The sequence below is a fragment of the Lynx canadensis genome, chromosome B3 (genome assembly GCF_007474595.2).
Source record: "Lynx canadensis isolate LIC74 chromosome B3, mLynCan4.pri.v2, whole genome shotgun sequence".
Taxonomy (NCBI): Eukaryota; Metazoa; Chordata; class Mammalia; order Carnivora; family Felidae; genus Lynx; species Lynx canadensis.
In genome coordinates this window covers 31,492,492-31,520,433 of record NC_044308.2, presented here as the reverse complement: position 1 = coordinate 31,520,433, position 27,942 = coordinate 31,492,492, and the positions used below count along the sequence as shown (strand labels likewise).

At 44.7% G+C, this 27,942-nt stretch overlaps 1 protein-coding gene across 2 annotated transcripts; it reads right to left on the bottom strand.

Annotated features, from left to right (window-relative positions):
• Positions 1-1,046: 1,046 nt before the first annotated feature.
• On the bottom strand, positions 1,047-14,018 carry UBL7 (ubiquitin like 7). Of its 2 annotated transcripts, none has more exons than XM_030317713.1 (11): positions 13,931-14,018; positions 12,135-12,347; positions 11,204-11,335; positions 8,056-8,138; positions 7,164-7,248; positions 6,580-6,637; positions 5,384-5,517; positions 5,075-5,124; positions 4,666-4,833; positions 3,974-4,096; positions 1,047-1,295 (listed from the first exon to the last, which is right to left on the bottom strand). In XM_030317713.1, the coding sequence occupies exons 1-11, from the start codon at positions 14,016-14,018 to the stop codon at positions 1,158-1,160; spliced, it is 1,272 nt and encodes a 423-aa protein (XP_030173573.1). In that variant the 3' UTR covers positions 1,047-1,157. The 2 variants fall into 2 exon arrangements, with proteins under 2 accessions (XP_030173573.1, XP_030173574.1); XM_030317714.1 differs by having other exon boundaries at positions 11,204-11,323; positions 13,931-14,005.
• Positions 14,019-27,942: the final 13,924 nt, after the last annotated feature.

Below are 27,942 nucleotides of genomic sequence, written 5' to 3'. Positions count from 1 at the left end.
AACCAGCACAGGCCAAAGGGGCAAGTGAATTGTCACCCCTCTCCCTAACTAAAGCCACGCTAACAGAGCAGACAGGGCAGCAGGCTTGTCTGTGTGCTCCCTCGGGGCACAGATGGGACCAAAGGACAGAAGAGGCAGTCCTTTCAGTGGCAGACCTCTTGTCCCAGGAAGTGACAAGCAGAGGTTGAATGACCAGGACGGTGGATGCTGTGGGCAGGACGTCTGCCTAAGGCACAGGGCAGGCGCAGACCTGAGCTCCTTTCCACTGAAACACCATCTGAGGGGAAGGATCTTTTCCTGACAAAGTATTCAAAGCACACGAAACCCACTCACTCAACTTGGACGTGTCTGCGACGCAGTAGGAAACACTGTGCCAAGGGGAACGAGAGCTCGGGCAGATGGAGCGGCAGCTTGGGGGTTGGTGCCCTCTCTTCAAGATGAAAGCTGAGCCCTGTTCGTGTTGGTGTTGTTGTTTAGTATTGTTATTTAACTGCTCTTGTATTTACGCCTTGAGGACAGAGAAGAGGGCCCTGCCTCCTGGCACAGCTCTGAGGCCCAGAGTCTGGCGTGGTTACAGAATAGGCATCAAAGACTCCCTGGCGAGAGGAGGCCAGGGGAGGAATACGGAATCTCGTGGGAGCCTGTGGGAAGGCGAGCTGCCCTACCCGCTCACAGTAAAAGGACACCTGGCCACTCCTCAGACTGGGGTCATCTCAGAAGCGCAGGCCTCTTCTGGCCACAGCCGCCACACAGCAGCCACCCTGGACACTGGGTGGCGGCTCTGCTCCAGCCTTGGGTATGTCCTGAGGCTGCCACACCCCAACGTACCAAAGGTCCTGGGGCTATCACTGGAAACTTCTCCAAAAAAGAGAATGTGGGCATCACACAGCATCCCGTGATGTGGGTCTAAAATTCTCCACCCAGGGCTCAGAAGCAGGGGCAGGCCACAATCCCTGATCCCACGGCGCCAAGACCCACACACCACGCTTGCCCCATTGCCTCCACCAGCTCAGATCAGCCAGAACGGCCAAGCAATGGACAAGGCGGAAGGTCGACCATCAGATGTATTGGGGAGAGGAGAGATGGGGCACCTTCAGGAGTGCCTCCCACGGGCAGCCGCCTTGGCAGTTTGCTGGGGGGTCAGGAGGAGCAGGAGTTCACGGGGCTCCTCCGGCAAAGATGAGCTCCAGGGCTGCTTGGATGTCGCCGCCAGTGGCCTGCAGGGCCCGCAGGCTCAGCTCATCGTCCTGGATGCCCATGTCGCGCAGCTGCTGCAGCTGGGGCTGCCACTGGCTCTGCAGAAAGACAGGACAAGCGGAAGCCATTAGCTGGGATCCTCAGTAGACTTGCCGGGGTCTGCTCTCTCAGGGGGAGGGACGAAGGTCGGTTCCTAAGGCAAAGTCGCTGATGTGAAGTTCCACAGAACACAGGGCTTCTAGGAAGACTACCAGAGGGCCTTGAGAGTTTAGAGAACAAACGAGAAGTTTTCCCAATTAAAAAAGGAAAAATTTAACATAAGGATCAAAAAAGAAGGCACAGATTACTCACTATCTAAATTTTAAAAAATTAAATTACTTTCTTTCTCCTGCTCTATGTATAGACAGACAGACACATACACACAGATGGGGGGAGGGGGTACATTTTTAAATTAGTTTTGTTTTTGAGTGTGATGCATAGTGAAAAGTTTCCCTCTATCCACTCCCATACCCACCCCAGAGAACCTATTTTACTTATCTTTGAGAAAATACAAATATATATTCCCGTAGCTACTCTTTTCTTAGACCCTGTTCTACTCTCAGCACCTGCCTTTTTTCCAACATAATTAACGTAGCCTGATGATCTCTCTTTGCCACCAGAGAGCTTTTTAATAACTGTACAATATTCCAACTCATACGTGTCTTGAAATGTACCATAACTGAGCTGTTCCCAACCCTTCGCCACTACAAACGATGCCAAGGTGACGGCCTCTGTACAAATGTCGTTTTCTACATGCACACACATAACTCCAGGAGAAATTCCAAGAAAAGGGGCTGGAAGGAATCATGGCATTAATCAGCACTTCCTTTCCACGAAGAGCCTGTTCCTGTCCTTTGCCCATTTTTCTATGGAGTTGTTGGTCCTAAATTACTAGAATTCTACACACCAGGGAAGTTTTGCCTGGTATGTGTTACAGACTTTTTCCCTGTTTGTTCTTGGCCTTTGGTCTTTGCTTCTGGTTTGGTGTGGTTTCCTATGCAGAAATCTTCACTTTTACAAACTCAGAATGTATTACTCTTTATGTAATGGCTCCTGGATTTTGACTCTCAGCTACAAAAGGCCCTCTCCACTATAAGGGTTTAAAGAAATTAACCCACATTTTCTTTCTTTCTTTTTTTTTAAATCTTTTTTTTTTTTTAAGTTTTTTTAATGTTTATTTTTGACAGAGAGAGAGAGGGAGAGACAGAGCATGAGCAGGGGAGGGGCAGAGAGAGAGGGAGACACAGAATCCGAAGCAGGCTCCAGGCTCTGAGCTGTCAGCACAGAGCCCAACGCAGGGCTTGAACTCACGAGCTGTGAGATCATGACCTGAGCCAAAGACGGATGCTCAACCGACTGAACCACCCAGGCGCCCCCCACATTTTCTTTTAGTACTTTCAAAGCTTTATCAATATCTCTACTTCATGCAGGAGGAAGTGCACAACTTAGGGAAGACAATGTGCTCACTCGTGGGAAGAAGGCAGTGGGGATGAAATGCAAATTCAGAGAGATGGGCAGGCAGTGAGGTGTGGAGGGTCTTTCAAAAACCACACAAACCAACTTGGTTGGTCAGGTGGAGCCAGTGAAAGCTCGAGCTGGAGAGCAGAGTGAACAGGCATCTAGCTGGGGAAGATGAAGGAATGGAAAAGACAAGCTGTCCACGGACCCTGCTCCTATTCCCCTCACTGTCCACTGGGACCACACAGGTTTAGAGGAAACCACGGGAGCTTGAACCCTGTCTTTCCCACTTGATGGCTATATGACCCTGGACCAATTCCAGAAATGACATTCACCCCCAGGCTCAGGAAACAGAGTGGAAACAGAGTGAAGGAAACAAAGGAAACAAAGTGTTTGGAAACAGAGTGAAGGAAACAAAGCAAAGGAAACAGAGTGAAGCAGACAGCTCATGCACAGAGACATGCAATAAAATGTTGGCTCCTACGGTCTTCCACTTAGTTGCTCGAGTGACCTTTCCATGAAGCAGAGCAGCCATGGTGTCATTCCCTGCTGAAACCTTCCTTGGCTCCCTGGTGACTACAGGATCAAGTCTGGTCTCCTTCCTCAAACACTCAGGGCTGTCACACTCAGGGTCCTGCTCCCCTGTTCTCTGGCTCCGTCTGAGGATCTTCTCCATGAGGACACTGCCTTCTGGCCTTGCAGGCTCGGGGATGTCACATGTACCTCCACACATTTGCTCCAACAGGTGGCTGCCTCTACCTGGACACCATCCTCCCAAATACCCCTTTCCTGTCTGGCTAACCTCTAACCAATTCTTTGATAATCAGTTCAAACGCTCCTTCCTCAGAAAAGTTCTGCCTGACCCAGGCCCTCACTTGAAGCCTGGGCCGGGCTTCTCGCTCTACTGCTCCCGTTTCAATCTCCTGGTACCCCTCCACAGCAGAGATGATGATGGCTCACCTCTGCCCCAGGAGCTGGACCCAGATCCGGTATTTCAGTACTCAACACTCAGTCAATGCTCACGGGATGAATGAATGACTCTTTGACTAAAACGGCCATTAAGTGTCCCAGCCACACAGTCAGTGGAGTCAGGCCAGGGCCACAGGGTGCAGGAGGGGAAGCCACAGGGAAAACTGCCCTTGCTGGGAGCATCCTCTCCTGTCACACTGCCAGGCACCAGCTGTTCCTAGAGCGAAGAAGGCCCTCTAGAGAGCAGAAAGAAGCTCCATATTCAAAGTAACCAGGCAGCCGCATGGATACCGGAGTGGGGAAAACTGACCTGAAGGCTGGGCTGCCCAGAGGCCTGCAGAGCGTGCTGTAGGGCTTGGCTGAAGAGATCGTTGGTGATGGGTGTCCCTGACTGGACACCAGAAGACATTGGTGAGGTCCCTGAGGAATGGCCCTAGAGACAAATCAGTGGTTAGTGCCACCCTCAGAGACACCTCTATCTTCCAGTACATACATGAGACCGTCACGGCACCCCATCGTGGGTCCCTGGGGTACCCAACTACTGCCTCCCAATAGACACCTACGTGGGACAACCACACAGGGGTGCCTAAAAGCTCGCTGAGGCCAGAAAAGATTCCATCCTCTTCTGCCCAGGGAAATGGAACTGAGCCTCTGACCTAGCCTAGGACCGCAGCATTGGGAGAGATGGCCTTGGCAGCTAGAGTGACCATTACCAGGAATGCTTAAGCCGGTGACGGCTGAGACCTGTCAAGGATGAGGAAGGGCACACTACGCGAGGGGAGGTTCTGAACGATGAGGGGAGGAATTCTGGACTGTACTGCACCCCGGATGCTAAGCCCTAAAGGCAAGTCAGGGAGAGGGTGACCGGGCTGCAGTGAGAACCCCACCAGGGTTCCAGGAAGACTTCAGTTCAAACCAGATGTAGCACCAGGGTCAGCAAAGGTAAACCCACTGTACTGCTGGGGAGCTTCTCCCCTGGGGGCCCGGCCCCCATCTTCATACCTGGGTGCCAGGAGTCGGCGTGTGAGAGCTGCTCTCCGGAGTGCTGGCCAGGGCCAGGGCAGTGGCCAGCTCGCTCTGGGTAATGGGCCGGGGGCCAGCAGCTCCACTGTACCCCAGGGAGGCTGGGCGGGAGCTGGGTGTGCTGCTAGAAGGCGTGGACCTGGAGGTCTGGAGAAGGGAGGTGCCCAGGATCAGGGAAGTGGCACTGAGACATTCCCAGATGAACCCCGCCCCCGCGGCAGGAACAGAAGGAGCCTCCCCAAGCTGCCAGGTTCAGAAAGGAATAGTATGACATAGATTGGCCACCAGAGGGGTTAAGACCACCCCCCGGCTTGGGTGTGCCAAGTCCCAGGGAGAGGCGCATCCCTGGCACCATCTCCTCTAAATGGCAAGCAGCCAGGCCACTTACTGGGTGAAAGTCGTCCTCATCGTCAGAGAGCCCTTCAAACAGGAAGCCACCTGGAGGAGGGAGAACAGATTTCGGGAGGAAGAACAGAAAGGCACAGGCGTAGCTCCAGAATCTCAGTTCAGATACTCTCCAAATTCACATTTTCATCTCTCCCCTTGGAAAATTACAGGACAGATGCACTCCCTGACTCAAACCGAGAGTTCCCGAGGAACGCCCTCTGCCAGCGCTATACATAGCTGCTGAGTAAAGCAAATCCCTGGGCCACTGCCGGCTCCCGAGGGGGCCTACGTTACGCTTTCTGGGGCCTACCTGGCATGTCCCGGTACGAGCTGGAGGGCATGCTCCTCGAAGAGGAGTCAGCTCCTGGCAGTGGGGTGCTACCCGCCACCGAGTGCAGAACCAGGACGATGGCATTGACCAGGGCTGGGTGAGCAGGCACCAACCTGGGACAGAGGCAGGAAGAAACACAAGGGTGACTAAGAAGGAAAGAGACCCTTCAGCATGCCAGCAGTTCTGGGTGCCCCTCAAAACAGCTGCATTCCCTTGCCTGACTTTAAATTCCTTGGCACCTCCCATCGGTTGGCTCTGTTCTCCTGCCCTGCCCTCAGCAGCAATGGCAAGGCCGCCAGTCCTAGGGTCCACTGCCAATGCTTTACCTTCCCCTCTGGCAAGGCATGATAGGACATGCACAGCCAAGGCGGCTCAGGGGTCTCTCTCTAGTCTCATCTCCATCACTACTTTCCTGGATGACCTCTGTCAGGTGCCTTCTCTTCCCAGGGTGGAGCTGTTTTCTTCACTTGCAAAATAAGGTCTATAACCTGTACTGTCCCTTCTAGTTCTAAAATTCTAGGGATCAATGCTCCTGCATCTTTCCCCATCTTAAAATATTTTAAAGGCTCAGGGCACCTGGGTGGCTCCGTTGGTTAAGCATCCGACTTCGGCTCAGGTCATGATCTCGTGGATCGTGAGTTCAAGCCCTGCATCAGGCTCTCTACTGTCGGCATGGGGCCCGCTTTGGATCCTCTGCCTCCCTCTCTCTTTGCCCCTCCCCTGCTTGTGCATGTGTGTGTTTGCTCTCTCACTCTCTCCTCTCTCAGAAAAAAAAAGTATATATATATGTGTGTGTGTGTATATATATATATATATATACACACACATATATATATACTTTTATATATATATTTACATTTATATATATTTTTACATATATATATATATATTTTAAAGGCTCTCCAATGTCTACCGAATAAGCACTGAACTGAGCCCGGCTGCAAAGCCACCTCCCTCAGAACCCTGCTTCAACTCCGCATCTCCACGTGTCCTGTCCCTGGGCTTGGTCGGTCTACTGGGAGCCCCTGCTCTTTCTCACCTGCTGACATACTTAACAGGTAGACTTTGGGAGAGATGGGGTTGGGCTCTAAGAGCAGAATCTGGGGTGACGATTAGGTTTCTGGCCCAACCATGAGGAGACACAGGGTACCCTTTAATAAGATGGGTAGACTTACGTATCAAGCATGCTGGGATCAGCGAAGACAGAGAAGAGGTCCTTGTCCTGGAGAACACCTGAAGGAGAACAGGGCTCACCTCAGAGACTCTTCCTAGTCTAGGAGGGTATGAAGAGGCTTTAGGCCTCAGAGCAACCAGTTCAACAGGGACACAGGACCACAGAGCAGCTCTCATGAGAAGGGGAGGAAACAAAACACCAAGAAGCACAACCCAAGTGTTCTCCACCGTGTTCCCCACTCATCACCTCCCTCTGCACTTAGGTCACATGCTGCATACCGACACATCAGCCTCTCTTCCCCATATGTCTGGGTTCCTCCCTTGGCCACCAAAGTGTGTAGGAAGTCTTCCCTCCTGGGGGCAAAATGCTGCCCCCATCTGGCAACCTACCATCTCATTTATGATGTTAGCTAGGCCATGATTTCTCAGCAGCACTGACCGCTCTTGGAGGGCTGGATGTATGTAACACATCTTGGTTATCCCTCGCCCCAACAAGACTAGTGGTTCTTCACAAGATGGTAATTGCCTCTCCCTGTTTCTCCTTCTCCAACAACTCCTGTTTCCTCAGGCTCAGTCCTGCACTTACCGAGGGCAATGGGGTCACTGCTGAGACCTGGGGTGGCCACAATGATCTGATCCAGAGATTCCTTATTGCTGAGCATCTTAAAGACCTGCAGGAGAAATGGGGGTGGGGGCAGGGGCGCTGAGCACTCAACCAGCTCAATCCACTCAGCAAGCACCTGCACGCTGCTGAAGTGCTTCCTCCCTCTGTGTGCTTGCATGCACATCACCACAGTGGAACAATAGCCCCAGGAAACACATGAACTTTTTTCTCTAAGATTGTAGCTTACTGGAGGGGAAACAAACCATTTTTAAAGAAAGCAAGACCACGGTAAACCTTCAATCTCTAGTCCTGTCCCTCATCTGTAGTTCTAATGCTTCCAAAATAAAAGCTCTCTCTGTAAGCCCAATGGCAAACGTTCTTCTAGGTCCCAAAAGCCCTTTTCAATCTCTGTAAAATTATCATTTCATATGCATATATGTCGGGAAGTTTGCAGCTCTATTAACTCTGCTTATCAACTCTCCTACAGAAAGACATCAGCACATTTGCCCAGTGAGGAAATCCAGGTAAGGAGCAGTGGGCAGGCAGTTCAGCAAAAGTCAAAGAATGACGCCCGGCAGAAACAGCATGTGGATCCATTGGCTGTAACTATATTCATTCTGTGAGGCCAATCCACTATCAGGAGAGGTAGTATCATTCTCACGAGAGGAAATCAACAAGACCCAGCTGAGAGAGCCTGTTTGGGGGATGACAGGGCTCTACTGAGACCCACAGACACGACAAAAACTCCCCAAGGAACTCTTAGTAGCCATGGCAACAGGCTTCCAGCTCCCACTCGACACCACTCACCAGCGTTCACACCCTCTCCTGCCATCCTGGCAAGAGTCTGGGGCAAGGGGCCTCGGCACACACTCACCGCCTCCCTGTAGGAGGAGCTGCTGTGCAGGGCAGTGTGCAGCACCCGGAACTCCCTCAGGGCAGCCACTCTGTCCACAGGCTCTGGGGACAAGACACTCAGTTACCTACAACCCGGCCCTGTCCCTGCGGCAGATGCAGAGCATCATCCAGCGTGCTCCCTCAGCACCCCACAAAGAACATGAGTGCCCATTCAGAAAAACCCACTGATGCCACCACAGATGGGAGAACCACACCCTCTTTGGAGCAGCTCCAGTACACAAGGCAAACAAATTCAAGTTCAGGTGGCAGTGGCGGATCTCAGCACCTGAAAGAGACCGCTCCGATCGATATCCCACTGCGGGAGTTCTAGACTTGTTACATTTGAAAAGGGGGAATGTATAGCCAACTCTGTAGACTTTTAGACAGCGATTTAAAATAAGAACCAAAAGCCATCTGAACAATATGGAGCAACGCTGACACAATATGTTAAGCGAAAGAAATAGAACACGAAGTTGTACATATGTTCTCTAGTAAAACTCCGTAAAATGTGTCATTGTGCACGTGGTCCAAGGCTGGAAGGGGACAAAGGGGAGAAGAGAACTTAGGGAGGGTGGCAGGATCAAGGCTAATTGTTTTCTCTGTCATATTTTCTTTTAGGCTTCTATATTATTTTTAATCTTAAAATATACATATATATATATATATATATATATGAACCAAGAAAAAACACTGTACCCCTTAACCTTGTTATCACCTACGCCCAACAGCAAGCGTTTCACTGGGACTCAAAGCTCCTTCCTGACCTTTGGACACTATGATTTGTATATATGGGAAAGTTTAGCCGTTGGCTTAGTTTTAATTGGTAAAGCAGATGTTTTCTAGGAGAAGGTATTCTAAGCTTCAGTGAGACTGTGTGCAAAATCATGGGAGAATAAAAGAATGAGGTGCTTTGATGGAATCCCAAGTCATTTTTTTTTTTGTAGCCAGGGCTCACGGTACACGTCCCTGCTCAAACAGCAGGCTACGTAAGATCCTGAAGAGATCCGTAACCTGCCACAGAGAACCATCAAAGGGATCCAGGTGGGAAGGGAGGGACTGACAGGTTCTCCTCCTACAGGCGCTAATCTAGTGGGAGACCCAGAAATGTGCTTCCTTTTATAAGAGCACTCAAAAATAAAATATCCAAAATGCCACCGCGAAACCGTTTCTTTTCAGATCTAAGTTTATTTTCACCCCACAATAAAACATGCACGTGTTTCAAAGATAAAACTCCAGGCCAAAGGGAGGAGGAAAAGGACTCTTAATATCTGAATCCAGTCATCAGCTAAGAGCTGTGGTTGTCTCTGTAACATCTCTGAGCTAATCTCTACCTCACTCTTTGGAAGTGGGAAGCAGCCAGCCCAGTGGAAAGAATGTGGGCTCTAGAGCCAGGAAAACCTGATTCACATCCCAGCTCTTGCATTAATTTTCTAAGTAGGTGACCTTGAATAAATACCTTTTCTAACTTTCCTTTTCTTCATCTATCAAATGCTAATGCTGTTACCTGGCCTGCAGGTCTAATGATTAAATGGGATATCAAAGAGAAACAATCTGGCTTGAAGAAGCAACAAATGTTACTTTCCTTCTGTCAGTGCCCTCCAGCCAAAGACGAGAGGGGCACACCTGCAGTGGACCAAGTTGGGCTCACTGCTCTGTACAAAGGGAAGGATGCACACCACGAGAATTGGGGGTATCGCCATACGATGATGTTACAGAAGATTTATAGGATTTGGGATTCGGCTGGGGGATCGGGGATGGGGGGGGCGGTTTCAAGAAGTAGGGTTTTGTTCTGGATTGAACGCTGTCAGGAAGTGGGGGTGATTTTATGATTGGATAGCTAATAATCCTTAGCTAGAGGAAAGAAAACTAGAGCGAGGCCAACGCTGTAACTGGTAAAGAAGCAACAGCCGCTCATAATAGCCAGGATGGAGGGATATTTGGTCACTTCTGTGTTGTGAACAATGCTCAGGGCTTTGTCTCTGTTCAGAAATGGGAGGGATCTTATTTTTGTCTTGATCCATTATAGTCTCAGAGTGAGTGGCCTTACAGGTGTTGGCGATCTGTTGAAATTGTTCATGTGTCAAGGCCTAGCCAAGGGCCAGGCCAACCCTTGAATGTCAGAGACTGCCTTTCTCTTTCTCACCTCCCGTCAGTGGCCAAGAGATCTTTTTGTCCTTGATGTTTAGAATTGAAAAGAGGGAATATTTCAGACTGATAACCAATCACAGCAGTCATGAACATTTCAAAAATATGTCAGATGGGCAGTTTAACAAACCTCTTTTACATAGCTTAGCTTTATCCCTGGGGACACTTTTAAAACACAGATGTAAAACTGAAATTATGAATGCCAAGCAGCACCTTTTATTAATAAATCAAAAGGGCATTCGAGGTTTTGTGAGTGTTCTCCAAGAGCTACTTTAGTACTGTTCAAATATTTTCAAGCTTCAGGAAAATAAACTACCAGTACAGCAGAAGTGAGCTGTCCAGGGCCACTTGTGGGAAGATTTGCTACAGCATTAGGAGAGCACAGGGAGTTTCAGCTTTTTCCTAGTAAGAACAGCAACAACAAAGAGATCCAAAGTTCACTGAGAAATAAACCATTAATCTAAACAAGTTTAAAGAGACACACGCTCCCTACCCCCACTAGAATACAATGGGTAATGAACTTAAAATGGAGAGAAACAAGTCCCCTTCTGTTAGTGGTGTTGGCAGCAAGTAGATCAAAACTGTACTCTATTGGGGCGCCTGGGCGGCTCAGTCAGTTAAGCGTCTGACTTCGGCTCAGGTCATGATCTCCCAATCCGTGGGTTTGAGCCCCGTGTCGGGCTCTGTGCTGACAGCTCCGAGTCTGGACCCTGCTTTGGATTCTGTCTCCCTCTCTCTCTGCCCCTCCCCTGCTCGTGCTCTGTCTCTCTCTCTCTCGAAAATAAAGAAACATTAAAAAAAAAAAAAAATCAAAACTGCACTCTATTACCAATGGGACTAATCCACTATGTAATAATAGATATCCTCCATCACTATCTCAGTAACTCACTTCTTTGTTCCACCCAGGCCAGGCCTCAAGAGCACACAGACCCTTTCGGTGTAGACATTACAGAAACTCTGCTTGTCTAAGGGCCCTTACTCACCTGGTTTCTGATCAGGCTCGGGCCAGGACTTGCGCAGAACATGGACTGTGGACCCAGGTTGGATGCCGTAGAAGTCAAGGGTCTGGTCATCTTTAAGTTTCCGACCACAGTAGATCAGATCTAAAAAGAGAACTGTCCATTTATATTATATTCTTCAAAACAGTGTAGATAGTTTCTGCCCCTAAGAAACTTATCTTGATCGGACAGCTGGAGAAGGATACGTGCTTTAAAAAGTACTCTTTATTAATAAATACATTTTAGTAACAAATTATTAGCAAGTACAAACTCATAAAATACAGCATCTATGCGCAGGTAGGCTCCAGAGCTTAACATCATGCTGACTGATATTTAAATGAATGGGAAAATGCAACAACAAAAAAGGATGAACCCAGTGTTTTTATGACTAAGAACATACTTTTTGCCAGTTGGACACCTCAGCTATTATAAATTACGTTTATGATATCATTTAACATTATATTTAAATTCCCTCTTCCTCCACCTAGAATACCCTTACCATCTTCCTTTCCTTTATTTACTGCCTTCCCTCTAACCAACCAAGCAAGCAAAAACACAAATCCTTCTAATTATCCTTTAAAACCCATCTCAAATGCCATATACTAGGGGCCTCCCCCAACAAGCTGCTCCTTCCCTAGCATACCCCAAATTCTTGCTCTTTCAGGGAAAGAATTTAACAATGTCATGGTTAAGGAGCTCTGTGATAAAGGAACTCAGTATAATGCGCAACTGAAATGGCAACCAATAGTTTTATTTCATGGTTTGTGTTTCTATTCACCCAACTACCATTAACTTCCCTGGACCATTAACATTATGAGGCAACAAATCCCAAACTCTTAATTTACCCTTGTAATTCCCGAAGTATCCTCCCCCGAAAGAGAGCAGAGCAGCAGCCCAACCCGTTTCAGAGACTCACCAATCAGCTCAGGGTCTGGAACAGACTCCTGGAGTTTTCCAGCTATGAGTTGCTTCAGAAATGAAATACTATAGCCCCCCAGTGAGTATTCACCCAGCTCTGACTCCGGCAACTGAAGAACAGACTTTGGGGCAAGTGGCTGGTCGGCCAGCTTCACCGCCAGATGCCAATCTGAGAGAGACATCCTCTCTCTTTCGCGCTCTCTCTTTCTCCCTGTAAAGGAACAGAGCCTTAGTGGTTAAAGGGCAGACTGCCACCCTACGCCACCCCCACCCCACCAAGGGGCTGAATGAAAGATAATTCATTGTGACACTGTTGGAAAAACACAGGGTGCAACATCAGGAAGCCAGAACTAGAATCTGGGGTCCTTTCTATGCCCATCCTACGATAAACAGCAAAAAAACTTCAGCTCGCTAGGCCTCGGTTTCTTTATCTTTAAAGTGGACATAAAAATGGAATGTCGTGAGGTTCAAATGAGATCATCCAACCCCCTCCCTTACGTACACTCCTTATTTCCAATTTTCTTCATCAACTCTTGCTTGAACTGCCATAGCTTTATAACAAGCCCCTGCCTCTTGCCTCTCTTCCTATCAAATATCCATGCTGCCACCCAACTCATCACTATTTTTTTTCAATTCAGTAGAGCTAACAAACAGTGTTATATTATTTTCAGGTGTACAGTCTAGTGACTCAATAATTGTGTACATTACTCAGTGCTCATCATGCCAAATGTACTCAATCTCCATCACTATTTCACCCATCCCCCCCACCCACCTCTGTTCTGGTAACCATCTGTTTGTTCTCCATAGTTAATCATCACTTTAAAACACAGATCTTATCAAAACATTCCTCTGCTTAGGACTCCTCCAACGACTCCAAACCACTTCTGTGAATAAGTCTATAACTCCACAGCCTGGCTTATGACAACATTTGTTTTGTTTTATGTTTTGTTTTGTTTTATGACAACATTCTTTCTGTTCCCTCTGCCAGCCTTCCTCCCCAACAGAGCCCTGCCCTGCCCTAACCTCCCCAGCACTTAAGTCCACCCCCAGGAAGCCTCCAGTCTTAACAAACGTCTCCCACTTTATATCTCTGTTCATCTGCTAACTCTGCATGTATAATTCCTCCTCCTCCCTCTGGCCTCTTAGCAAACTACCAAGATCAACTCAAATACAACCTTCTCTGTCCCCTCTCTCCTTCCTCTGTTGTTCCCACATACCCTCAGGGCAAAGGGTTACAAATATCTATATACTTGTCAAACCCCAGTCCCCAACGCGTTCCTGAAGGCCCCTGATAGCAAAGACTAGAATTTTTGCCTTTATTGTCCCAACGCTTGGCAGATGTGGGTCCCCAGAAAATGAATCAGAAACTCTGAGGGTGGAAGAATCCTCCAAGGCAAGCCCTCGTTATAATCATTATTGCTTCCAAAGAGGCCTCTAGTAGGGAAGCTAAAAAAAAAAAAAAAGGCCGTGTGGCTTTGAAGCTGCACAGCAGACCCCAAGGCATCCTCAAGGTACCGATCTCCAGGTTTATAAGAAGGAAGGAAATAAATAGGTCTTTTTATATACCATATCATTTTATCCTCACAACTGTTCCTTGAGGCAGGCATTACCAACTAAACATTAAAGACAAGGGAACCGTGACTCAGAAAGGTGAAGTCACCGGCCCAAGGTTACAAACAGCTAATGGTGGGGCAGGAGCACTATCTCTTAGGTGACGACCCCACCATTCCCACGGAACCAGCTAACTAATGGACACATGTCGAGCCCGCGCGACCCGGGGCCCAGAGCCCTCACCCGTCCCGCGGAAGGAACCCGGCCGCAGAGCCGCCGGTGTAAACACACTCCGGTCCTCTCGCCGGAAACCGGAAACCCTGCGCTGCATTCTGGGAATTGCAGTTTCTGCTTGCGGCCCCGTCCCTTCTAAATCCCCTGCCTGCTGGTGGCGCTAATTGCAAAGCTTCCGGTTCTGGGGTGGGCGTGGCTTCCGAGCCCCTTGAAATTTCCCGCGCGGGGCACCTCTGCGGCTTTCGCGGGTGAAAGACCTGGTGCCTGTCTGCGTTCCAGGGCGCGAGTTGCGGGAGGTGGGCCTGGCGCCGTCCCCAGAAGCATGCAGAGTCCTCCGGCAGTGCTGGGTTGTTACTGCGCCGCCAGAGGGAAGGCCCCTCCCAGATCCCCTCCTGCTCCGACGCTCGCCACCCGCCTTCCCTAGCGGCCTCTCCAGACACACCCAGTGGTACCTTGCGGCCCTCCCCTGGAAAACCGAGGGCTCTCGGATGAAGGCATCCTCTTTTGCGCTTCTCGTAGCCAGTCTACCAATGAGGCAAAAGCAGGAACGGAAGGACGACTCCCTCTAAACGTGGGTCCGCTGTTAAGTCGGAATCCTTGCTTCACCATGCAGTGGTGAGGTTTATATAACAGTCATTCATAGAATCAATTTGGAGAGGGGAATTTCCACTGAACTGTAATAGAGAAACTGCGTATTTTAAATGCATGGTTAGAATTGGTTTGCGTTTGCACAGAAATTAGAATTAGCGCTAAAATGTTGAAGAAGGTTACTTTTTTTTTTTTTTTTAAATCTTAGAGCGAGAGTGAGCAAGGGAAGGGAAGAGAATCGGAGCCCGAGGCAGGACTTGATCCTGTGACCCTGGGATCATGACCTGCGCTGAAATCAATAGTCGGGTGCTCAACCTGCTTAGCCACCCAGGTGCCCCAAGAGGGGCCACTTCTAATTGGATTCTATTCGAGAATTAATTCAAGGACTAAGGAAAGCAAAAGAACAGGCGAATATAAGTGAATGAGGTTGATCATAGCAGCTGAAGGCTGATCTGGTGTGCACAAACGTAGAAGTGTAATTCTAGAACATTCTAACGTAAGCCTGGAACTGGGGCAGCAACTGAGCGGGATAGCTTGTCTGAGGAGAGCAAACCACAGGGTCTGGAAGGGCCTAACATTGCAGGCAGGGACCCCTCTGCTTTTCTGATATGTTATGTGGGAGATTTTCAGAAAGTCTGTCAGTCTGTTTTCAGGCTGAAGTCCACATTCCTTATGGCTGTTGCCCTACCCATCCTACCCATCTTTAGATATAACTCCTCAGAAATCCTGCCTAACTAGCCAGCTCTCTTTAGGCTCCTACCTCTCCTGTCTACTAAGGTATTTGTACCTGAACCACATATTTTAGTGTTTTACTAAGTTTTATTCGATACTATGTTGTAACTGCCTGCAGAAGACAGGGACCCTGTCTTCATTTTGTTTTCCTCAAAGTGGAGCTGAATATACTAAGTGTTCAAGAATTTGTTTTGATTGATTTCATGATAATTTCCATAGAGAAATGAACAATGACTGTCTTACCCACACTTTATCTTCAGCAGTGGACCACGGCCTGGCACATAGTAGGTGATAACAAATAGATACTGAATGAGTAATTCAGGCCAAAGCTATTTACCAAATGTGGTTGTCTTGCTGTGGCTTGTTCCTCCCAGTAAAGGAGATAATCTGCTTTGAGTTCTGAATCATCACAATGTTCAGAAACACTGTAGTGATAAATTATTTAAAAAAATTTTTTTTTAATGTTTATTCATTTTTGAGAGACAGAGACAGATGAGCAGGGGAGGGGCAGAGAAAGAGGGAGACATAGAATCGAAGGAGGCTCCAGGCTCTGAGCTGTCAGCACGGAGCCCAATGCAAGGCTCGAACTCACGAACTGTGAGATAGTGACCTGAGCCGAAGTCAGACGCTTAACCGACTGAGCCATCCAGGCACCCCTGTAATGATAAATTATTACATGAACAAATGAAGGAAGGAATAATCTAGGACCAAACAGGTTCTTTGGGAGCCCGTTTAGCAGGTAGATGCTGTGCTCAGAAGTAAGGGTCAGATTCTAGATAAAATTAGAAGCCTGGACACAAGATAAAGATGGAAGACCAGACATGTAGTAAAAAGGAAAGTGTCCTGACCCAGTCCTTCAGCCAACCCATATTTGAAGACATTGATACCCTCGCTAGTTTTCTCTGAGAAAGTGGTGGACGAGTGTTCATTAAGCCTTCAGGAAATTATTTGGCCCAAACGTTAACTATTGGAAAACAAATTATGAGTATGCACCTTTGCATTTTTTAAATTAATTAATTAATTTTTTAAGAGAGAGAGGGAGAGAGAATCTTAAGCCCCACACCTAGCACAGAGCCTGATGTGGGGATCATGACCTGAGCTGAAGTCAAGAGTCGGACACTTGACTGATTGAGCCACCCAGGCACCCCACATTTGCAATTTTTGTATTTATTTTGAGAGAGAAAGTGCGAGCCGGGGAGGGACAGAGGGAGAGAGAGAGAGAATCCCAAGCAGGCTCCATGCTTAACGTGGAGCCCCACATGGGGCTGCATTTTTAAAATAACTTTTCTGTTTATAATATTCATATGGGGATTTCTGGCAAGATAACAAATGAAATCATCTGTAAATACTCCCGCTACAAATCAATGTGTAAAATAGTACACTTACTAAAAATCACATAGCTGTGATCACAGGAGAAGTGGGAAATCCTCAGACACCAGAAATGAAGGGGCAACTGGAAACAAGGCAATGAACTTGAAAGCTGATGAGCAGCTCTCCAAAGAGAGTGGTGGTCCTGGGAACCTTGCTTGGAGAGTTTTAACACCGAAAGACTGAGCCCCTCAGAGATAGAAACTGACACCACGGCATGAAATTGAAACCTTTAAAAATTTTGCACCCTATGTCAAAGGGCAAACTAAAAAACGAAACAAAAAACCATGCATCAGCACTAAGAAAAGACAGGAAAAGTTCTCTCTGCTTGGCTCTGAGGGCAGGATAGTAAAAGACGAGCTGATGTGTGAAAGAATAGTCTTACCTTAGAATTTGAAACCCCAAGTCTATAATTTGTGCACGTTTATGGTCAGCCTTTCCCAGAAACATCCAAAATGGGTGGTAGGGTCTGCATTTTAACATACAGTAACAGTAGTATATGATGTCCAGTGAATATAAGATATATAGTATATAATGCCTCAGAAACTGAGGCACTATTAAGAGACTCAAGATTCTGGTGGCAAAGAGAAACTTTGTAGCTGGGTGGCTGACTTAAGTTGATGAGGCTGAGCTCTACTATTTAATGAGGAGGGGAAAGGCAAATAACATGTCATTTGAGTATCTACAACTAAAAAATTTTAATCTAGTTTATTCTTTTACAAAAAGTAGCAAAGTCCAGATCTATAGGAATAAAAAACATAAAGACTACAGAAATGGAGGCGCCTGGGTGGCTTAGTCGGTTGGGTGTCCAACTTTCGGCTCAGGTCATGATCTCGCAGGTCGTGAGTTGGAGCCCCACATTGGGCTCTGTGCTGACAGCTCAGAGCCTGGAGCCTGCTTCAGATTCTGTGTCTCCCTCTCTCTGCCCCTCTCCCACTCATGCTCTCTCTCTCTCTCTCTCTCTCTCAAAAGTAAGTAAACATTAAAAAAAATTTTTTTAAAGACTACAGAAATGAAAATAAAATCAGGTTGCTCAAAGTGTTATCTTGATTAAGTATTACCTCAAGTTTTGTTAAGTCCACTTTATTTAGAAAGAATTTGTATACAATAAAACCTACCCTTAAAACAAATGGTCCTGGGGCTGTTGGTAAAGCCAATATAAATCCTCTTCAGAGCAACACTACCAAAACCCATGCCATCCAACAAGAAAGAAGAAAGCTAAACTGAAGATTTCACGCAAAGAATTAGCAGACATTCACGGAAATGAGCCATTGTAAGAAAGAGCAGAAGAACAAAAAAGAGTCACAACAACAAAAACTTCAGATATTAGGAAGTCAATTTTAGAAAGGGACATAAGAGGTGCTTGGGTGGCTCAGTTGGTTGACTGTCTGTTAGTTTTGGCTCAAGTCATGATCTCAGGGTCGTGGGATCAAGCCCCACGTCGAGTTCTGCACTAAGCACAGAGTCTGCTTGGGATTCTCTCTCTCTCTCTCTCTCTCTCTCTCTCTCTCTCTCCCTCCCTCCCTCTGCCCCCTTCCCTGCTTGCTCTCTATTTTAAAAACTAAAAAGGGGGGCGCCTGGGTGGCGCAGTCGGTTAAGCCTCCGACTTCAGCCAGGTCACGATCTCGCGGTCCGGGTCACGATCTCGGGGTCCGTGAGTTCGAGCCCCGCGTCAGGCTCTGGGCTCATCGCTCAGAGCCTGGAGCCTGTTTGCGATTCTGTGTCTCCCTCTCTCTCTGCCCCTCCCCCGTTCATGCTCTGTCTCTCTCTGTCCCAAAAATAAATAAAAACGTTGAAAAAAAATTTAAAAACTAAAAAGGGAAATAAAATAAGCAAGATAACCCACAGCTATATGGTCAACTAACTTCTGACAAAGCAGGAAAGAATTTCCGATGGAAAAAAGACAGTCTCTTCAACAAATAGTGTTGGGAAAACTGGGCAGCAACGTGCAGAAGAGTGAAACTGGACCACTTTCTTACACCATACACAAAAATAAATTCAAAACGGATGAAAGACCTAAATGTGAGACCGGAAACCATCAAAATCCTGGAGGAGAACACAGGCAGCAACCTCTTGGACCTCAGCCGTAGCAACTTTTTTGCTAGACTCATCATCAGAAGTAAACAAGCAAAAATGAACTGTTGAGACTTCAAGATAAAAAGCTTCTGCACAGCAAAGGAAACAACCAACAAAACTAAAGGTCAGCCTACAGAATGGGAGAAGATAATTGCAGATGACATATGAGATAAAAGGTGAGAATCCAAAATCTGTAAAGAACTTATCAAATTCAACACCCAAAAAACAAATAATCCATTTAAGAAATGGGCAGAGGACATAAAATAAGCAAGATAAAATTTATTAAAGACATTAAAGAAGATATCAAGGCTTTAAGAAAGAGTAAGACATGATGAAAAAAGAACAGACATATTTGAGAAGAACTTTGAGAAATAACTATTGTCACTGAAATTAATTCCTTGTCAAGAATGTGTATTGTGCAGGGTACCTCAGGGGCTCAGTCAGTTAAGCATTAGACTCATGATTTCAGCTCATAGTCTCAAGATTCATGAGCTCAAGCCCCAAGTTGGGCTCTGTGCTGACAGCACGGAGCCTCTGTGGGATTCTCTCTTCTTCCTCTCTCTCTCTGCCCCTGCTGTTCATTCTTACTCTCTCTCAAAATAAATAAATAAACTTTAAAAAAGAATGTGCATTGCGAATATCCTTCCATTCGGTGGCTTGCTTTTTTACACACTTAAGGGTGTTTTTAAGAATTTTTTAAAAGTCCAATTTATGGGGGCTCCTGGGTGGCTCATTCAGTTAAGCATCTGACTCTAGGTTTCAGCTCAGGTAATGATCCCATTGTTTCATGAGTTCGAGCCCCACATAAGGCTCTGTGCTGACAATGCAAAGCCTTCTTGGGATTCTCTCTCGCCCTCTCTGCCCTTCCCCTGCTCACACTGTCTCTCCTCTCAAATATAAATAAATAAACTTAAAAAAATCTTTTTAAAAATCCAATTTATGGAATTTTATTTTGTTGGAGAGTGCTTTTTATGTCCCATTTAAGAAATCTTAGCCCTAATTTTGAAGCTATTTTATCTTCTGTAACTTTTATCTTTCATATTAAGTCTCTGATTAATTTCAAATTAGTTTTTAGGTGGGAAGTGAGATAGGAATCAAGGTTTTTATTTTACATATGAGTATCAATTGACCTAGCACTACTCTTTTTTTTTTTTAATCCTGTCCCCACTGAATTTCAGTGGCAGCTTTGTCATAAATAAATAAGGTGACTCTTTTGTATGGGTCAATTTCTGACTGTATTCCGTCTCACTGATGTGTTTTCCTCTCCCTGTGCCAATACCACATGACTTGATTTCTGCAGTTTCTGAATAGGTCTTGATATCTGGTAGCATACATCCTTGAGATTTGTATTTGTTTTGTCTTAAGATGGATCTATTATTAACTTGAATAGTTCCCTGTATGCTCAAGTTGTCTTTGAGAAGATGACTTTTTTTTTTTTTTTTGAGAGACTGAGAGAGAGGGAGGGGCAGAAGGAATGGGAAACAGAGAATCTTAAGTAGGCTTGGTGCCCAGCATGGAGCCCAATGCAGGACTTGATCTCCCACAACTGTGATGAGATCATGACCTGAGACCAAATCAAGAATCAGATGCTTAACTGACAGAGCCACCCAGGTACCCCAACTTTTTCATTTTTATTTAAAAGTTTTTCTTAAGTAGGCTTCACACCCAGTGTGGAGCCCAGTGTGGGACTTGAACTCAGGATCATGAGTGAGATCAGGACCTGAGCTGAGATCAGGAGTTGGATGCCTAACTGACTGAGCCATCCAGATGCTCATTTTTATTTTAAAACAATTTGAAGTTTACAATAAAGTTGCAAAAATAATACAAAATAACTTGCTTTCAACCTTCACCTAAAGCCCCAATTGTTAACATTTTACATTTACCTTTTCATTCTTTTTCATCCTCTCTAGATATATATTCTCCCACCTACATCCCAAGCCATTTGAAGGCAAGTTGCAGATATGATGCCCCATTACTCTTAAATGTTTCAGAGGGTATTTCCAGAAAACAAAGACATGCTTTCCTACATAGCCACAATACAACCCGTCAGAATCAAGAAATTAATACAGTACTACCATCTACAATTAATCCACAGATGTAATTCAAATTTCAACTGCTCCAGGTAGATGGAGGCTGATCACCTCATTGCTGCTTTCACAAATTATGTGGGAAATGTTGATAGTGTGTCCTGTCAGTCATTAATCCAAACAACCTTGGTTTATTTTAGTAGAGAATTGTATTTAGAATCCAAGTTTAGATGCTAGGTGTGTTTATTGCCACTGGGATGTCATTATTTCTAGTCCCTCTCAGTGGACATATATGAACGTTTACACACGCAAACCTACTCGTCTATATTTCTATTTCATATATGTATATGTGTGTGTGTACGATATGTAAATAAAAATTATATGGGGTTTTTTTCGTCACTTTTTAAAATTAATTATTTTTTCAATTTACATCCAAGTTAGTTAGCATATAGTACAATAATGATTTCAGGAGTGGTTTCCAGTGATTCATCCCCTATGAATAATAACCAGTGCTCATCCCAACAAGTGTCTTCCTTAATGCCTCTTACCCATTTAGCCCATCCCCCCTCCCACAACCCCTTCAGTGACCCTCTGTTCTCCATATTTATGAGTCTCTTCTGTTTTGTCCCCCTCCCTGTTTTTGTATTATTTTTGTTTCCCTTCCCTTATGTTCATCTGTTGTGTCTCTTTTTTTTTTAATTTTTTTCAACGTTTATTTATTTTTGGGACAGAGAGAGACAGAGCATGAACGGGGGAGGGGCAGAGAGAGAGGGAGACACAGAATCGGAAACAGGCTCCAGGCTCCGAGCCATCAGCCCAGAGCCTGACGCGGGGCTCGAACTCCCGGACCGCGAGATCGTGACCTGGCTGAAGTCGGACGCTTAACCGACTGCGCCACCCAGGCGCCCCTGTTGTGTCTCTTAAAGTCCTCATGAGTGAAGTCATATGATGTTTGTCTTTCTCTGACTAATTTCACTTAGCGTAATGCCCTCCAGTTCCATCCACATAGTTGCAAATAGCAAGATTTCATTCTTTTTGATTGCCGAGCAATACTCCATTGTGTGTGTGTATATATATATATATATATATATATATATATATATACACCACATCTTCTTTATCCATTCATCCGTGGATGGACATTTGGGCTCTTTCCATACTTTGGCTATTGTTGATAGTGCTGCTATAAACATTGGGGTGCATGTGTCCCTTCAAAACAGCATACCTGTATCCCTTGGATAAATACCTAGTAGTGCAATTGCTGGGTCGTAGGGTAGTTCTATTTTTAATTTTTTGAAGAACTTCCATACTGTTTTCCAGAGTGGCTGTACCAGGTTGCATTCCCACCAGCAGTGCAAAAGATACCGTCTTTCTCCACATCCTTGCCAACATCTATTATTGCCTGACTTATTAATTTTAGTCATTCTGACTGGTGTGAGGTGGTATCTCATTGTGGTTTCCATTTGTATTTCCCTGATGGTGAGTGATGCTGAGCATTTTTTCATGTGTCTGTTAGCCATCTGGATGTCTTCTTTGGAGAAGTGTCTATTCATGTCTTTTGCCCATTTCTTCACTGGATTATTTGTTTTTTGGGTGTTGAGTTTGATAAGTTCTTTATAGATTTTGGATACCAACCCTTTATCTGATGTTGTTTGCAAATATCTTCTCCCATTCCATCGGGTGCCTTTTAGTTTTGCTGATTGTTTCCTTCACTAGGCAGAAGATTTTTATTTTGATGAGGTCCCAGTAGTTCATTTTTGCTTGTCTCCCTTGCCTCCGGAGACGTGTTGAGTAAGAAGTTGCTGTGGCCGAGGTCAAAGAGGTTTTTGCCTGCTTTCTCCTTGAGGATTTTGATGGCTTCCTGTCTTACATTTAGGTCTTTCATCCATTTTGAATTTTTTTGTGTGTATGGTGTAAGAAAGTGGTCCAAGTTCAATTTTCTGCATGTCGCTGTCCAGTTTTCCCAGCACCATTTGCTGAGGAGACTGTCTATTCCATTGGATATTCTTTCCTGCTTTGTCAAAGATTAGTTGGCCATACGTTTGTGGGTCCATTTCTGGGTTCTCTATTCTGTTCCATTGATCTGAGTGTCTGTTTTTGTGCCAGTACCTTGCTGTCTTGATGATTACAGCTTTGTAATACAGCTTGAAGTCCTGGATTATGATGCCTCCAGCTTTGGTTTTCTTTTTGAGGATTGCTTGGCTGTTTGGGGTCTTTACTGGTTCCATACAAATTTTAGGATTGTTTGTTCTAGCTCTGTGAAGAATGCTGGTGTTATTTTGATAGGGATTGCATTGAATATGTAGATTGCTTTGGGTAGTATTGACATTTTAACAATATTTGTTCTTCCACTCCAGGAACATGGAATATTTTCTTTTTTGTGTGTGTCTTCTTCAATTTCTTTCATAAGCTTTCTATACTTTTCAATGTATAGATTTTTCACTTCTTTGGTTAGGTTTATTCCTAGGCATTTTATGGTTTTTGGTGCAATTGTAAATGGGATAGATTCCTTGATTTCTCTTTCTGTTGTTTCATTATTGGTGTATAGGAATGCAACTGATTTCTGTGCATTGGTTTTATATCCTGCGACTTTGCTGAATTCATGAGTCAGTTCTAGCAGTTTTTTGGTGGAATCTTTTGGGTTTTCCCAAAAGAGTATCATGTCATCTGCAAAGAGTGAAAGTTTGACCTCTTCTTGGCTGATCTGGATGTGTTTTATTACTTTGCATTGTCTGACTGCTGAGGCTAGGACTCCCAATACTATGTTGAATAACAGTGGCAAAAGTGGACATCCCTGTCTGTTCCTGACCTTAGGGGAAAAGCTGTCAGTTTTTCCCCATTGAGGATAATATTAGCGGTGGGTCTTTCATACATGGCTTTTATGATCTTCAAGTATGATCCTTCTATCCCTACTTTCTTGAGGGTTTTTATCAAGAAAGGATGCTTTATTTTGTCAAATGCTTTCTCTGCATCTATTGAGAGGATCATGTGGTTCTTGTTCTTTCTTTTACTGATGTGATGTATCACATTGTTTTGCAGATAGTGAACCAGCCCTGTATCCCAGGTATAAATCCCACTTGGTTGTGGTGAAGAATTATTTTAATGTATTGTTGGACCCAGTTCGCTAGTATCTTGTTGAGGATTTTTACATCTATGTTCATCAGGGAAATTGGTCTGTAGTTCTCCTTTTTAGTGATCTTTGTCTGGTTTTAGAATCAAGGTAATGCTGGCTTCATAGAATGAGTTTGGAAGTTTTCCTTCCATTTCTGGGTTTTTTGTTTTTTTTTTGAACAGCTTCAAAAGAATAGGTGTTAACTCTTCTTTAAGTGTTTGGTAAAATTCCCCTGGAAAGCCATCCAGCCCTGGACTCTTGTTTTTTTGGGAGATTTTTGATTACTAATTCGATTTCTTTACAGTTATGGGTCTGTTCAAATTTTCTATTTCTTCTTGTTTCAGTTGTGGTAGTTTATGTTTCTAGGAATTTGTCCATTTCTTCCATATTGCCCATTTTATTGGCATATAATTACTCAATATTCTCTTATTATTGTTTGTATTTCTGCTGTGTTGATTGTGATCTCTTTCATTCTTGATTTTATTTATTTGGGTCCTTTCCTTTTTCCTTTTGATCAAACTAGCTAGGGGGTTATCAGTTTTTTTAATTCTTTCAATGAACCAGCTCCTGGTTTCATTGATCTGTTCTACAGTTTTTGTTTGTTTGTTTGTTTTGGAATTTTTTGTTGTTTTTTTGTTTGGTTGGTTTTGATAGCATTGATTTCTGCTCTAATCTTTATTATTTCCTGTCTTCTGCTGGTTTGGGGTTTTATTTGCTGTTCTTTTTCCAGTTTAAGGTGTAAGGTTAGGTTGTGTATCTGAAACCTTTCTTCTTTAGGAAGGCCTGGATTGCTATAGACTTCCCTCTTATGACTGCTTTTGCTGTGTCCCTGAGGTTTTGGGCTGTGGTGTTATCATTTTCATTGGCTTCCAGGTACTTTTTAATTCCTCTTTAACTTCTTGGTTAGCCCATTCATTCTTTAGTAGTATGTTCTTTAGTCTCCAAGTATTTGTTATCTTTCCACATGTTTTTCTTGTGGTTGATTTCGAGTTTCATAGTGTTGTGGGTATGCACGGTATAATACTGATCTTTTTGTACTTGCTGTAGGCTGATTTATGTCCCAGTATGTGTTCTATTCTGGAGAATGTTCCATGTGCACTCAAGAAGAATGTGTATTCTGCTGCTTTAGCATGTAATGTTCTGTATATATCTGTTAAGTCCATCATGTCCAGTGGGTCATTCAAAGCCATTGTTTCCTTGTTGATTTTCTGTTTAGATCTGTCCATTGCTGCAAGTGGGGTGTTGAAGTCTGCTATTTTATGGTATTATTATCAATGAGCTTCTATATGTTTGTGATTAATTGACTTATGTATTTGGGTGCTTTCAGGTTGGGAGCATAAATGTTTACAATTGTTAGATCTTTTTGGTGGATAGACCCCTTAATTATGATATAATGCCCTTCTTGATCTCTTGTTAAAGTCTTTATTTGAAAATCTAGATTGTCTGATATAAGTATGGCTACTCCAGCTTTCTTTTGGTGATCATTAGCATGATAGATGGTTCTGCATCCCCTTACTTTCAATCTGAAGGTGCCCTTAGGTCTAAAGTGGGTCTCTTGTAAATAGCATATAGATGGATTTTGTTTTCTTATCCATTCTGTTACCCTGTGTCTTTTGATTGGAGCATTTAGTCCATTGACGTTTAGAGTGAGTACTGAAAGATATGAATTTATTGCCATTACGTTGCCTGTAGAGTTGGAGTTTCTGGTGGTGTTCTCTGGTCCTTTCTAGTCTTTGTTGCTTTTGGTCTTTTGGTTTCAGTTTTGGGTGTTGTTGTTGTTGTTGTTGTTGTTTGTTTGTTTTGTCTTTACTCCCCTCAGAGAGTCCCCCTTAAAATTTCTTGCAGGGCTGGTTTAGTGGTCACAAACTCCTTTAGTTTTTGATTGTCTAGGAAACTTTTTATCTCTCCTATCTTGAATGACAGTCTTGCTGGATAAAGAATTCTTGGCTGCATGTTTTTCCGATTCAGTACATTGAATATATCCTGTCACTTCTTTCTGGCCTGCAAGTTTCTGTGGATAGATAGGTCTGCTGCGAGCCTGATATGTCTTTCCTTGTAGGTTAAGGACTTTTTTCCCTTGTTGCTTTCGTGATTCTTTCCTTACCTGAGTATTTTGTGAATTTGACTGTGATAGGCCTTGTTGATGGTCGGTTTTTGTTGAATCTAATGGGAGTTCTCTGTGCTTCCTGAATTTTGATGTCTGTGTCTTTCCCCAGGTTAGGAAAGTTTTCCACTATGATTTACTCACATAAACCTTCTACCCCTTTTTCTTCCCTTCATCTTCTGGGACCCTATGATTCTGATGTTTATTCCCTTTTAATGAGTCACTAAGTTTTCTAATTCTTATATCGTGCTCTTTTGCCTTAGTCTCTCTCTTTTTTTTTCTGCTTTATTATTCTCCATATGTTTGTCCTCTGTAGAGCTGATTTGCTGCTCTGCTTCATCTATCCTTGCCTCCATGTCATCCATTCGAGATTGCAGTGCAGTTATAGCATTTTTTATTTCATCCTGACCAGTTTTTACTTCTTTTATCTCCACAGAAAGGAATTCTAATCTATTTTCAACCCCAGCTAGTATTATTATCGTGATTCTAAATTCTGGTTCAGACACCTTGCTTGTATCTATGTTGATTAAATCCCTGGCTGTCATTTCTTCCTGTTCTTTCTTTTGGGGTGAATTAATTTCGTTTCATCATTTTGAAGGAATAAAAGGAATTAATAAAGTATAAAAACATTAAAAATTAAGAACAACACAGAAAAATCAAATAAAGGATGCTAAATCCTAGGTGAATTTTGGTCTGGTTGTTGAAAGAAACTTGATAGAATAGAGAAAAAAGGGAAAGAAAAGAAAAAAAGAAAAATGTTTAAAAATTTGAAAAAATGAATACAATAGAATAAAATGAAATGATGAAAGTAGAATAGAATTTAAAAATTTTACAAAATGAAAAATATAGTAGAAAAAATTAGGAAAAATCTTTTTATTTATTTTTTTTAATTTTTTTTTTACGTTTTTTTTTTAATTTATTTTTGAGACAGAGACAGAGCATGAACGGGGGAGGGGCAGAGAGAGAGGGAGACACAGAATCGGAAGCAGGCTCCAGGCTCCGAGCCATCAGCCCAGAGCCCGACGCGGGGTTTGAACTCACGGACCACGAGATCGTGACCTGAGCTGAAGTCGGACGCTCAACCGACTGAGCCACCCAGGCACCCCAAGGAAAAATCTTTTTTATAAAAATGGAAAACAAAAATAATTTTTTTCTCTTTCTGTATTCAAGAATAAGAAAAGAAAAAGGAAAAAAAATTGAATAGATGGACCAGTGAACAGAATGAAATATGATTGAAATTGCATCCAGTTTCCCCTAGAAGTCAAACTATTAAGCACTTTATAGTCCATAAGCTAAGCAGACAGAGAGATTTGTGGTATTCCTCAAGAGCGCCATTCGCCCAGTTGAGCGGGGCTTAGTGTAACAGCTCTGTTCTCCACTAGATGGCGCTGCTTAGCTTACTGGGGAGGATTGTTGTGGCACGTGTAGGTGTGTATGTGCATTTGCGGGAGGGGGTGAAAATGGCATCACCCAGCTACCCAGTCTCTAGTTTCAGAACTGTTTTCTCCCCAACCAGCAATCAAGCACTCTTCCTTTGTCTACATCTTCTGTCCGCTCCCTACTTTTACACTGTCCATGACCAAGCTGTCAGGCTGCCAGGCAGCACCTCCCTCCCAAATTTTACCTCAGATGGGTCTGTGTTTCCCAACCCCTCACTTCTGAGGGAATGCAGCTTTGACCCGCTCAGACCCTCTGGGAGAGGGTCTCATGGAACAATGGCCAGGAGCTGGCCTGCCCCCAGGAACATTCGCCTGACCATGCTGCTGCCAATGTCCAGAGACTAAGGCCAGGTGCAGCCTGCCCCAGAAAAAGTTCACACAATCATGTAGCATCAGCGGTTCAGGGATTATGGTGAATCACAACACACATCTGGCACCAGGCTTCACCCTTAATGTCCTTGTTCCAGCACCAGCGAATGTGGTTGATCTCTGGGGTCCACTGGGACCTTTGCCTATGGCAAGGCCACACAACTTCTACCAAATGTCCTCTGAGCAGGGGAACCGCCTCTTTCTGT